General features: G+C 46.0%; 1 protein-coding gene across 2 annotated transcripts in view; it reads left to right on the top strand.

Annotated features, from left to right (window-relative positions):
- Positions 1–12,414, top strand: part of GCA (grancalcin) — a 295,328-nt gene that overhangs the window by 247,317 nt on the left and 35,597 nt on the right. For both annotated transcript variants that reach the window (XM_069616320.1, XM_069616319.1), the window contains one exon: positions 1,517–1,575. In XM_069616320.1, coding sequence (XP_069472421.1) covers positions 1,517–1,575 — 59 coding nt within the window. The remainder of the gene's footprint in view (positions 1–1,516; positions 1,576–12,414) is intronic.

The following is a 12,414-nucleotide window of genomic DNA, read 5'->3' as shown; positions in this document are numbered from 1 at the left end:
CATACCCCTCTGTGCCTCTTATTGGCATTCTGATACTGTATGTGCTTACCAAATCTGAAGATGGATGCCAGAGGAGGGGCTTAGGTAGAGAGCAGTCATTGGCTGGGGGGCAGTATGACCCAGAGTGCAGCAATTGGTTTAGAGAAATGCAGTTTGTAAGTGAAACCGTTTTTTCTTTTAGAGGATGGGGAATATTCATGAGCATGCAAATCCATGCCAGACACATGCTGGAGAACAATAGTTACAGGTAAGTAACTTGTTAATTCCACAGGGTCTATGAACACGCCCTGAAGAAGATGCTCTTATTTGTACCTTGCACTGCCGAAACGAGTTGAATTTGAGGATCCTACCCCACCTCAAGGAAACCCCACAGAACATGTAGTGGCATCAACTATTTTGTACACACGTTGGCAGACCCCTCTACATAAAGCAAACTTTACACAGAAGTAGAAAATGTGGTGGTCTCTTCGTTTTCCCTTGCATATAGTGATGGAAACAAAAAAATTGTTTAATATTTAATGGAAAACTGTAAAATAAGAAACGCAAAATAATTTTTCCTCATTTAAACATTGAACTGTGCACTTTGGACACATCCTCCTTGTTTATTATTCATTTAATTCATGTAATAACTACACACTGACAAAGACTTGGTAAAGGTTAAGGCCATGAACATTTCTTGGGCCCGTCGGTCTCCGTCTTCAGTCTTCTTTCGCCTTTTAGCTTTCCCACTTCCCCACTGTACAGTCCCCTGGTATTACGTTATTTAATATCTTAATTGTTGCCAATGATTTAACCTATGATTAATAGAATGTGTAAATACATTTGTTACGGTTTACAAACTGGGAATAGGTGCGTACATCACTGGTAAGTCTTGAATGAGTGAACTGTATTTCGTTTTTCCTTAGGTTTCATTTTGGCTGTTATGTCAGACACACAGAGCGAGATAACGCATTGAACTGGGTCAAAAAGTTCTCATTGCGAAGTTGCTTCCAACCGAGGGTGGAAAACAATCTGAGCACAACGTGTGAATGATTGTGGGCCTCTGTGCATATAGAAAAGGGATAGTGTGACAGGAATACCCCTGTCGGCGCCTTGTTTTCAAATTCGAGAATATGTAATGCTCGTAGTCCACCACTAGATGGAGAATGCATAGCATGTGATTCCAAGCAGATACAAGCCACAAAGACTATTATTCTATTATTAGTTAAGTCATTTTAACTAGTCGAGAACATTACCAAGAGTTCAGTAATGTACTTGTTAAAAGTAAGTCCATTGTAAGAAGTAGTACTTTGTGTGTCCTTGTGTTTTTTAGTGTTCAGCGAACACTAAATGCCCAGCTGCACTCTGAATTTGCCTCATGTAGAGCTCAAAAATGCTTTTGGTGAAGTACACTGACAGCCATTTAATAATTGGACTGTTATCCTTGTGTTAAAGTAATGTTACAAGTGTGATTGTGTTTAGATTGTAAATGCATAAATTTACAGAATTTTGACAGCATTTTCTCTTGTTCCCAAAGATGTGTTGCGGCGAAGAGATAACATGCAGCAAGGATTTGTCAATTTTGCCTATGATGATGTAAGTACATAATTTTCAAACCAAGTCAAGCGTTGTGTAATATTGCATAGTTTATTTATCAGAGTTAGCAGAGCTGTATTTTTGTGAGACAAGGTAGGCTGCAGCCACACCTTTTTATTACTTTTCTGAGGTCGGGTTTTCTGTTAATTAGAATCAAAACTGGCCCTCGACTCATTGGGTAATTTTCAGGTATAATATTGTGAAGAATTGGTTTAGACTTCCTGGTGTGTGTTTTGCTTCTGCCTTGAATGCTTGTTGCACACAGCATGGTGCATGTTCCTGAAATTTTTTGTCAAATTAACACCCTAGAAATCCAGAAAAGGCATTCATTGGGCACAAATGCAAGATAACTCTCCTATTTTTTTTTCATAAACCTTTGAATGGATTCCTTCCTACCACAAACTCCATTTTTGAATTATCCTCTGTGCTTCAGTCTGGCTTTAAGAATCTTTTTCAGGGGCCTGCACTGTGGCTCTGCTAGTTGTTCTCGTTACCCATGACTCCATATGTTGCGTAATGGGTAGTAAATATGGAGCCAGCTGGGCCATATGACCTTTGTTCCTTTATTTTTCCTATGTGCTTAGAAATCTGCTTGTAGAACACTTTAGCGCTTGTAGCATTTTTTTATTTACCTGTGTCCGGTCTTCTCCAAAGGCCTCTGACTTTAAGCTCTTCAAAGACTGGGAGAAATCAATTTCTTTTGTCTGCCTCAACAAGCAATGCCTGTTTGTACTTTGGTCCGCACCGCCTCACCTCAGTGTGTCTCATGGAGCAGAGTAATTTTATACTATGTCTTGGGAGGATAGCTCAGGGGCAAGACGACACGGAGCAACACACGTTCGAACCCCAGGTCCGCACTTAGTTATAAATAACTAATCATATGAAAATTAGCTGTGCACCGAGAGACGCATTGATTCTAAAGGTTCCCCAGATGGAAAATGCAGATAACTTTCACCAAGGCCAATGTTTCCATTTTGGTGTTGGTTGTTTTTCAAAGGGGCATGAAAGGTTTGAGGGAGGACCTGGTTCTGAAATGAGCACTATGGCCGTATGGGCTGAGTCGAGGATTTGTGCTAAAAGATTGCATAAAAGCTGCAACACATGTACACAGTCCAGATGGCAAATTGAACACGAGGCGCCCAAGAAAATCCTGCCATCACGGCAGGGCATGATGCAGAGGACCTCACACATGGCACTGAAAGAAGGCCTTTAGTTGGACACCACCAACTGTGAAAGACTCTTGCAAGTATTTATACATTAACCACACCTAATCCCTCACAATGAACCATGTATTTATATTTACAGAAATGAGTCTGCTTCATACACAACCTTCAAGAATCATTGATAAAGGTTAATATTCGGGTAAATGTAATGGAAAGGCAGATTTATGATCTACTGTTCCTTAGAAGATCCCAAGGGTATGGCCGCTTGTATGGGTAGAGGAGTATGACTTGAAGAAAGTGTCCGAGGTGACTACAGAATGGACTTGCCAGATGAGAGCCTCCACCGTCAATCACCAAATGATTGGGCCAAATAACACATAATGACGCAGGCTACAACAAGATTTAGGATGTGCACACATGAGGAATAAGTTTCAATGGATTGCATTCTCCCACAGATTCCTCATCTTGATCTATCTCTGTGCTAGTTACTCAGAAAATTACAACCGTGGGTGTAGTGTGACTGTGTCTTCTTAAATGCACCACTCCTCGACTCAGATGTGAAGACGGTAGTATGTATACGTCACTAGAGCCCATACCCAAGTTACTTTTTTCTGCACACATGGCTATGTTGGGCACAATTTTCATCTTTATGATAAATCTTCTTGACCTGTGTCAACCCCATAACTTTTTTGCTTGGTCTTTGTAGTTATTTTACCTTGTCACTAGGGGAGTGGGAATCTTGTTTCCCTCTCACCTAGTCTTTTACTCTTTTTATGGGTGACCTTTTTGTCTCTCTGTAGTGTATGATCGGAGTTATAGCTCCCTACAACCTTTGGGCTTAGGCTGGGCTGCCCCTATGTGCTCCCTTGTTAATTTCTATTTCATGTACTTGGGTGAACTACCCTTTACATTTTATATAGTGAGCCAGCACACCCCATCTTAAGTGGAGTGTTTTACTTGCCTTGTACTATTTTGTTACAATTGCTAGTTTTAAATGAATGGCTGGTGGCAGTGGTTTTACCTTTATGACTTTTAGTCTTTAACTCGCAGGCTGTTAATTCAGCCTCGGTAAAGTACAGAAGCGCCATCAGTTTTCCAAAATGGTGGGCTCCTTCTTTTTCGACATTTCTTGTATGCTTGCTGTTTGAGGTCTTCCCCTGCCATTTTTAGGTGGGAACGACCTCAGTGGCTGTTTTGTCTTTGGTGTGAATCCTGTGGATACCCCGCACAGGCTCCAGAGTGTCTGGAAGGGCAGTAAGCGAGGGAGGAGTTCTAAACTCCCAGCCCTTTGCCTTCCACCTTGCCTGGAAGTGAACAACTCGCGGTGGGCGAAGGACGGCAAAGGACAGTCCCTGGGTGTGCTAGGAGGAGGAAGAGGAGTAGTTGAGCTCACATGCCTGCCTGGAGTTTGTGCATAAATTTCACCTCCGCGGCAAAGGATAGTCCCTGCAGGACTGTGCCGTGACAGTGGCTTGTGGGGTGAAGAAGCGGTGTGAGCATCATCTGGAACCAGCGAAGTAACTTCTCCCCAGCTAAACAACATTTGGTTATTTTTGCTGGAGGAGCAGTGTAATGTTTGTTACATTTTATTCTCCCAAACTGCAAATGCTCCCATTCTCCTATTACCGCCCTTGCTTTTCCTGCTTCCGACAGTGTCCCGGCAGGATTTCTGTATAATTACTAATGGTTAAATTCTAACTGTTAACCGCTACCTTTTTGGTTTTGAGCGTTGTTGCCTGCTGCCTCTGAGGTTAGCCTCTTCACGCGGAACTGCAAAAAACCCTACACGTCAGGGGCTTGGAAAGTTAATAATTCCCCCTCTGTGTGATTGTCTGAGCTACAACTGAATAGTTTCTGGTAAAAACCCCAGACTGCAAGCAGTGCTCTCCTTTGGGGTTTCTGGTTTGTGGACTGTGGATTGCAGTACATGCAACAGAGACTAGTAGTAAGCGGTGGAATGGTTACGCTTCCTGCCTAACACTTTTGAAGGGGCTTGCTACTTCCTACAAGTGGGAGATACTCTCATAGGAAACACCAAGTACATTAATTTGCCGGAAGGCGGGGAGTCAGACTATGGCAGCCTGTGTGTCAATCGGGGGTTCCTCACTTGGTAACCAAAAATGTATGTTTTAAAATCTGTTTTTACTTGTTGAATTTTATTTTTCGGATTGCATATTAACTGTCACCATTTTACTAATTTTGTGGATATTTCACCTAGAAGGCAATTTGGACGCGGGAGAAGCGTAGCATAGTTTCTGATGTTTGTTAATCTGCTTAGAATCACATGCTGTGCATCGGTCCGACATCCAGTGGTCACTGCGGAGTATTGCATTTTGTTTTTCGTAGTCGAAAAGGGGACGTCGACAAGGCGTGTCTGTAACACTATCCCTATAGTGACGTGCGTTGTACCCACAATCCCTCACGCGTCGAGGTCCCTCAGATTGTTTTTTTCCGCCCAGTTTCTGGTCGCCTTTCGCGGAGCTCCTAGAGAGACATTGCTATACTTGCCACGGACCTAGGTCCTTTTGTCATAACTTAATATACTGATAACGATCCCTCCCCCTCGACGTTAGCTGTGAAGCTGTTTCTCCGCCGAACTGATTTTCGACGGAGAGGAAGAGCGGAGGAGATCCTTCGGCGCTGCCGAACACGTGGCCTGGCCTCGACGGCCAACTTACAGTAGGGAGAGTGGGGGTTAGAACTTTGTCTCTTCTCTTTGAGAATGTCTTTCTTTCTCCCCTTTCTTTCCCTTGGGGTTGTTATCGCCAGCTATTATTGCCTCAGCTATGGAGAGGACACCATTTAAGTTTTGCCCACGCTGCAGGGGCAAATATACTTGGAAAGATAAGCACAAGCTCTGTAATCGTTGCTTACCCCTCGATCACATAGAGAACAGCTGCGCAGCCTGCAAGCTCTTAAAACCCAGGACTCTTAAAGAACGTAGGGTTAAGAGGTGGGCGGACTACGCGATGTCGAAGTCAGTTTCCTCACCCGCTGCCGCTGTTACTGAAAGTGACGAGGAGTGCGATAACTCGACGTCCGTTACGGAAGTCATGAACCCCCAGAAGGAGCGCTCCCGCTCCTCGTCGTCCGTCCCCGGCCCCGACGGGCTCGGCTCATGCCCTGCTTATGGGGATGAACACCCCGGCGACAAGGACGCACACAAACCCCATAAGGCTAAACACACTACCCACGGCTCTTCTTCGTCGAGAACGAAGGATCCATCAGCGCCGAAGGGGACGCAGGGCACTCCGGCGTCTACCGCAGACCGTAAAGGTCACAAGCCCCACCCGCAAACGCAGCCGCGACCAGCGATTGGGCTTCCATCTAACACGGGCGCTACCCCAAAAACATCCGACGCAACGCTCCATAGAGCGACCGTCGAGGTACAACGCGCAACGCACACAACGTCGACACCAGAGCCCTCGACGGACAAAATCGTGGTCGAGAGCCTAGCGAGAATTGTCGCCGAAGACAAACGTACGCGGACGACGAAACAAACGTCGAATACCGCGTCGAAAAAACATAAAAGTAGCCAGGAACTCCCCCTTTCTCCAAAGGACGCTTCCGAACTACCTGAAGGCTTTTCAGAAGGAGACGGGAACCTCTCGTCGACGTTGTGGGAGCGTTCGAAACGATTCGAAGGCGAAAACACTAATTTCCCCCCTCTAGACTATTCAGGGGTACCCCATGAGACCCTTGAAAGACTCCATTCTTGCATGGAGAAAATGGAAAGGTTTCTAGGAAACCAAGACCCACCCACTCACAAAAGACAAAGAGAATGGCCACAGGATGACCCTAGAGTCAAGATTCCTAGGCTGGTTGACCTCACTGAGGAGGAGCAATACCTCCAAGAAGATGAGTGTTTGGGTGGAGAAGAAGAGGTAGAACTTGAGGAAGAGGGGTTCGAAGAAGATCCTTACACCACTGCTACAGGGTTTGAAGAGGATACAGCTACCTCGCAGCCCTGGCATTCACCGTCAGTGCAGCCTTGGCAATCCCCATCAGTACATTCAGACCCTGATGCCTTTCTCCCTTCTCCTCTCAAGGATTCACATGGGAACTCCTCTCCCATAGATGACCAACCTTCCCTCAATGCACTATTGCGCAAGGCAGCAGCGCATTTTGAGATTGATACAGGGGAAACTCTTCCAGGCATTGAATTTGTAGAAAAAGTCATCAAAGAAAAAGCCCCTGTTAGCCAATCTATTCCACTTCTGGCTTCTATTAAAAGAAGAATTTCTCCTTCCCTTACTAACCCAGCTTTAGTAAGAGGGGTCAACCCTAGAATAGAAAAGCTCTTCAGCCCTTCATCCTCTGACCCTTTATACATCAGAGGACACTCTATTCCGGACTCCCTTGTGGTTACCAACACAAGAAAAAGAGCAGGGGTGCCACTATCCACTAGTGAAGCACCTCCAGACAAAGAAGGCAAAAAACTCTACGCACTGGGGAAGAGAATCACGACCTCCGCCGCCTTCTCTACTAGAATTGCTAATAACAACTCACTTTTAGCTAGCTACGCAGATGCACAGTGGAACAAGCTGCGCAGCGAAGCAGAGGAAGCACCTGAACCTCTGCGTTCTCGCCTGCTAGCTATAATATCAGAGGGCACACTGGTAAACCAGGGCATCGTTAAAAACTCCCTAGATGCCGCTGAGACGGCTGGCCGCTCCCTAGTACAGGGAATACTTCTCAAGCGCCACGTTTGGCTACGCAATTCAGGTTTTAAGCCCGAAACCCAAGCCTCCCTCATAAATAAACCCATTGAACAGACGCATCTGTTTGGGAAAGCAGTAGATGAGGCCCTAGAACATGCTAAAAAAGAGTTTGATACCATCAAGACTCTTGATCAAATTTCTAGGCCCCCTAACGGGCGAGGCTATGGTAAAATACGCTCCTTTCGTGGCCAAAGACAGCAGCAGAACCAACAACAACAATATTACTCTGGCTCCAACTGGCCCACTAACCAGGGTAACACCCAGTTCAGTCAAAGAGGCCAACGCCGTGGCAAAGGAAGAGGTCGTGGCTCCAGCCCCAGAGGTTCCACGCCCAATACCAGCAAATGACCCGAAAATTCGGGTCCCCTCCCATGCATCACCGGTCGGGGGCCGGCTAACATCGTTCCTTTCAGCATGGGAGGGAATCACGTCAGACCGTTGGGTATTATCCACCATAGCCCACGGATACTGCATAGAGTTCAACGGTTCCCCGAAGTACAAACCCCCACGGAACCGACACATGACACCGCAACACCTCTCCATTCTTCTTCAAGAGGTGGAAGAACTACTGAAGAAAGAAGCTATAGAGCCCGTCCCCCTATCACAGGTAACAGAAGGTATTTATTCAGTGTACTTCCTTGTACCCAAAAAGGACTTAACCATGCGCCCTGTATTAGATCTGCGCCCAGCGAACATATTTGTCAAACCCCAAAAGTTTCGTATGGTGACCTTACAGGAGGTAATCCCACTGTTATCACAAGGGGATTACATGACAACACTGGACATGAAAGATGCATACTTTCATATTTTAATGTTGACATCGCACAGAAAATACCTCGGGTTCAAAATAGAGGACAAACACTACCAGTTCAGAGTACTACCCTTCGGGATAGCATCTGCACCAAGGGTATTCACGAAAGTACTGGCAGTGGCAGCGGCCCACCTGCGCAGATTATCCATCCCGGTATACCCTTACCTCGACGACTGGCTCATAACAGGGGATTCTTACGAAACATGCTTCTCCAATACCCAAAAGACCGTAGACCTTTTGTCCCAACTGGGCTTCTCCATCAACGAAAAGAAGTCCAGCTTAGATCCCAGCCAAACCAAACAATTCCTAGGGGCTCTAATTCGAACAAAGGACGGCCTCGTATTCCCCTCCAACGAGAGGGTCCAAAACATGCTGTTTCAAATTCCCGATTATGTAGCAGGCCGAGAGGTGACGGTACGCAAAGCAATGCGCTTGCTAGGGATGATGGCGTCATGTATTTATTTGGTACCTCACGCGCGCCTGCGCATGCGCCCAATGCAAGAGTGGCTCTACAGCCAGTGGTGTCAGGCCAACGGACAATGGGACGATCTAGTGGTGGTCTCGCAGGCCTTGGTTCTCTCGCTACGGTGGTGGACAAAAGAAAACCTGTTATTAGGGAAAACTTTTGCCACACCCGCAGTGGAAGCCACTCTAACCACAGACGCATCCCTTACAGGATGGGGGGCTCACCTATCCCATCAGACGGCCCACGGAGTTTGGACTCCGAGCTTAGCATCCAAGCATATAAACCTGCTGGAACTACTAGCGGTGTTCAAAGCACTGAAAGCCTTTCAGAAACAGCTACAAGAAAAGACAGTGATGGTCCTCACAGACAGCACCACAGCCATGAACTACCTCAAGCAAGGAGGCACTCACTCTCCAGGACTGTCCAAACTGTCCCAGAATATATGGAAGTGGGCTCTCAGACACAACATGTTCCTACTGTCACAACATGTACCAGGGGAACTCAATCTTCTAGCAGACAAACTCAGCAGAGACTTCCCCCTGCCCGGAGAGTACGAATGGCAATTACACAAAGACATCGTCTTAGACGTCTTCACTCAATGGGGTTTCCCGGAAATAGACCTGTTCGCAACTCTGGAAAACTCACAATGCCAAAGTTACGCCTCCAGGTACCCCCAGAACCAGTCCAAGGGGAACGGTCTGTCGATTCTATGGTCAGGGAAATTTGTTTACGCCTTTCCCCCGACTCCCCTTCTCAACAAAGTGGTGCACAAGATGCATCAGGAGCAGGTTACAATGATACTAGTGGCCCCAATGTGGGCCCGGCAGCCATGGTTCGCTCACTTGATGGAGATGTCCCTATCTCCCCCAGTGAAACTTCCCTGCCCGTACAACATGCTGTCACAAGACAAGGGCAGAACACTGCATCCATGCCCTCAGACCATGAACTTAGCAGCCTGGCTCCTGAGATCATAGAATTTGGACAATTACAACTCCCACAGAGATGTATGGACATCCTCAGGGAAGCCAGAAAACCTAATACTCGACACTGCTATTCTAGCAAATGGAAAAGATTCGTTATCTGGTGTAGAGGTACTAGCATCAACCCAGTTGACTGCTCTCCTACTGACATTATTCTATACTTGACCCATTTACTGGATTCAGGTTTAGTGTTCAATTCCATTAAAGTCCACCTAGCGGCACTTTCTGCATACACCACTTCCCAACTTAAAGTGTCGTGGTGGAAGATACCAGTTATCAAAGCCTTCATGGAGGGGGTAAAGAGGATACACCCTCAGATAGCTAACCCAGCTCCCGGATGGGACTTAAATGTGGTACTTTCCAGACTCATGGGACCTCCCTTCGAACCCATGCACAAGGCAACTCTTAAAGATATCACCCTTAAGACTGCTTTCCTAATAGCTATCACCTCCATTAGGAGAGTAAGTGAACTACAGGCTCTTTCTGTACTAGACCCCTTCGTAACAGTTCACAAAGATAAGGTGGTTCTACGCACACACCCAAGGTTTGCACCTAAATTCATCTCGAAATTTCATGTAAACCAAACTATAGAACTACCAACGTTCTTTCAAAACCCTTCCAGCTCGGGAGAAAAAAATCTGCATACACTAGATGTACGCAGAGCTGTCATGTTCTACATGGAAAGAACCAGACCACTGAGAAAGACTAATCAGTTCTTTGTCTCGGTGGCAGCAGGAAGAGAAGGAGATGCGGTCTCAAAATCCACTATATCTAGATGGATTGTTCAATGCATCACTCTCTGTTACACTCTTGCTAAGAGAGAACTACCCTTCAAGCCAAGAGCACATTCCACTCGAGGCACGGGGGCTTCCATAGCATTCATTGCAAATGTTCCCCTTGAGTCCATCTGCAAAGCGGCAACCTGGAGTTCTGTGCACACATTTACAAAACACTACTGTCTAGATGCACACTCTAGATCTGATTCCCAGGTTGGGCAGGCAGTATTAAGACCTCTTTTCTCTACTGTTCCTTCTCATAACCCACCGCCAACTCCGGGTACTGCTCGCTAGTCTATGCACAGCATGTGATTCTAAGCAGATTAACAAACATCAGAAGACAATGCATTACTTACCGTAAAAGCATTTCTGATGGTTGTATCTGCTTAGATTCACATGCGCCCACCCTTCCTCCCCGCTCGGATGGAAGGAACATAGACATCCTTTTATATATATTTCTCTCTTTTCTGTACTCACTCACGGCTAAAAGGCTCCCTCAGGGCAGAAAAATACAAACAGAGGGACCTCGACGCGTGAGGGATTGTGGGTACAACGCACGTCACTATAGGGATAGTGTTACAGACACGCCTTGTCGACGTCCCCTTTTCGACTACGAAAAACAAAATGCAATACTCCGCAGTGACCACTGGATGTCGGACCTATGCACAGCATGTGAATCTAAGCAGATACAACCATCAGAAATGCTTTTACGGTAAGTAATGCATTGTCATCCTCACTCGGGGTGACCCCTGACTTGCTATTACGTAATGGTCATATTAACATTCTGACTAATTCCCCACTGGGGAGGGTGCATAGGGCTGCAAGCATGCTCTCTCCCTCAGTGTGGCTGCCTGGTGGCTAATTGGGGTTTGTGATCTGTGTTTGGAGTAATTCTCTGACCCCAAGACCTGAGGATTGGGCCTTTTTATTGTGCTGTTCACCCCACTTTTATAGAGGAAGCTAATATCGAAAGATCTGAATATTTAAAGCTAATTTAGGTTGGCGATTTGAATTGCTTTGTAATTTAACAGATTAAATAATTGGTAGATGATCCCTATTTGCTGTTTAATTATTCTCATAAATTTTGATCACTTGTTTTTTATCCATTAACAATTTTAACTAATTGTGATTGATTCTTTTAAAAGAATTGTGTAACTTGAAATATTACCAATGGGTTTTTTCCTACTCGTATCTGAACTGACTTTTAGCCCCACCCCATCCTCTTGCTCTCACCTGGTGTTCATCTAAGGTGACCTCGGGAGTGACAAAATGGACCCGCTATATGGTCACGGCCTAGTAGGATACCGAGCGTGATAAAACATAAAGTAACCACTAGCTTTTGGCGAGCAAGGGTCCCAAATAAGTTAGGAAAACGGGGGACAAGGAAAAATCCCCATTGGTGAAAATGGTGGTATCATCAGAGTGGGTATGAGGGGTGTCACAGGGCTCGAAAAGGGGGGACCTTGCACTCCTATTTACAAAGTCATACGACTAGATGAACAGAATAGGATTGCAGAACAGGTAATTGCCTCTACCGGGAGACGTACAACCATTTGACAAACTACCCGGTTAAACCCCTCGGATACAGTGCCACTGTACCTGGAGTAGGGGACGGTCCATGTTGCATGGCTAACACGGGCACACTGTCTAATCAGGAGGTTGTACTAGTAGCCAATGCCCCCTCCACCTACGAGGGCCTGTGCCCAGGCTACATGCCGTAATATTCTCCAGGAGGGTAATATTGCCACTCTCCCTTTGACAATGGACCCACAGGGTTGTCTGGGAGGAGGAAGTATTGAAGGACTAGATAGAGAAGTGATGTTGCACCTGATAAATATTTTGACAACCTTTAAAACTGGTATAATACCCTCTATCTTGGATGACCAGGTGAGGTCACCGGAAAAAAAGAGGTTGAGACTTTA

Source organism: Ambystoma mexicanum, chromosome 9 (assembly GCF_040938575.1).
Source record: "Ambystoma mexicanum isolate Mex_15411 chromosome 9, UKY_AmexF1_1, whole genome shotgun sequence".
Taxonomy (NCBI): domain Eukaryota; kingdom Metazoa; phylum Chordata; class Amphibia; order Caudata; family Ambystomatidae; genus Ambystoma; species Ambystoma mexicanum.
Note: the sequence above shows the minus strand (reverse complement) of the source record. Positions and strands in the feature narration are given on the sequence as shown.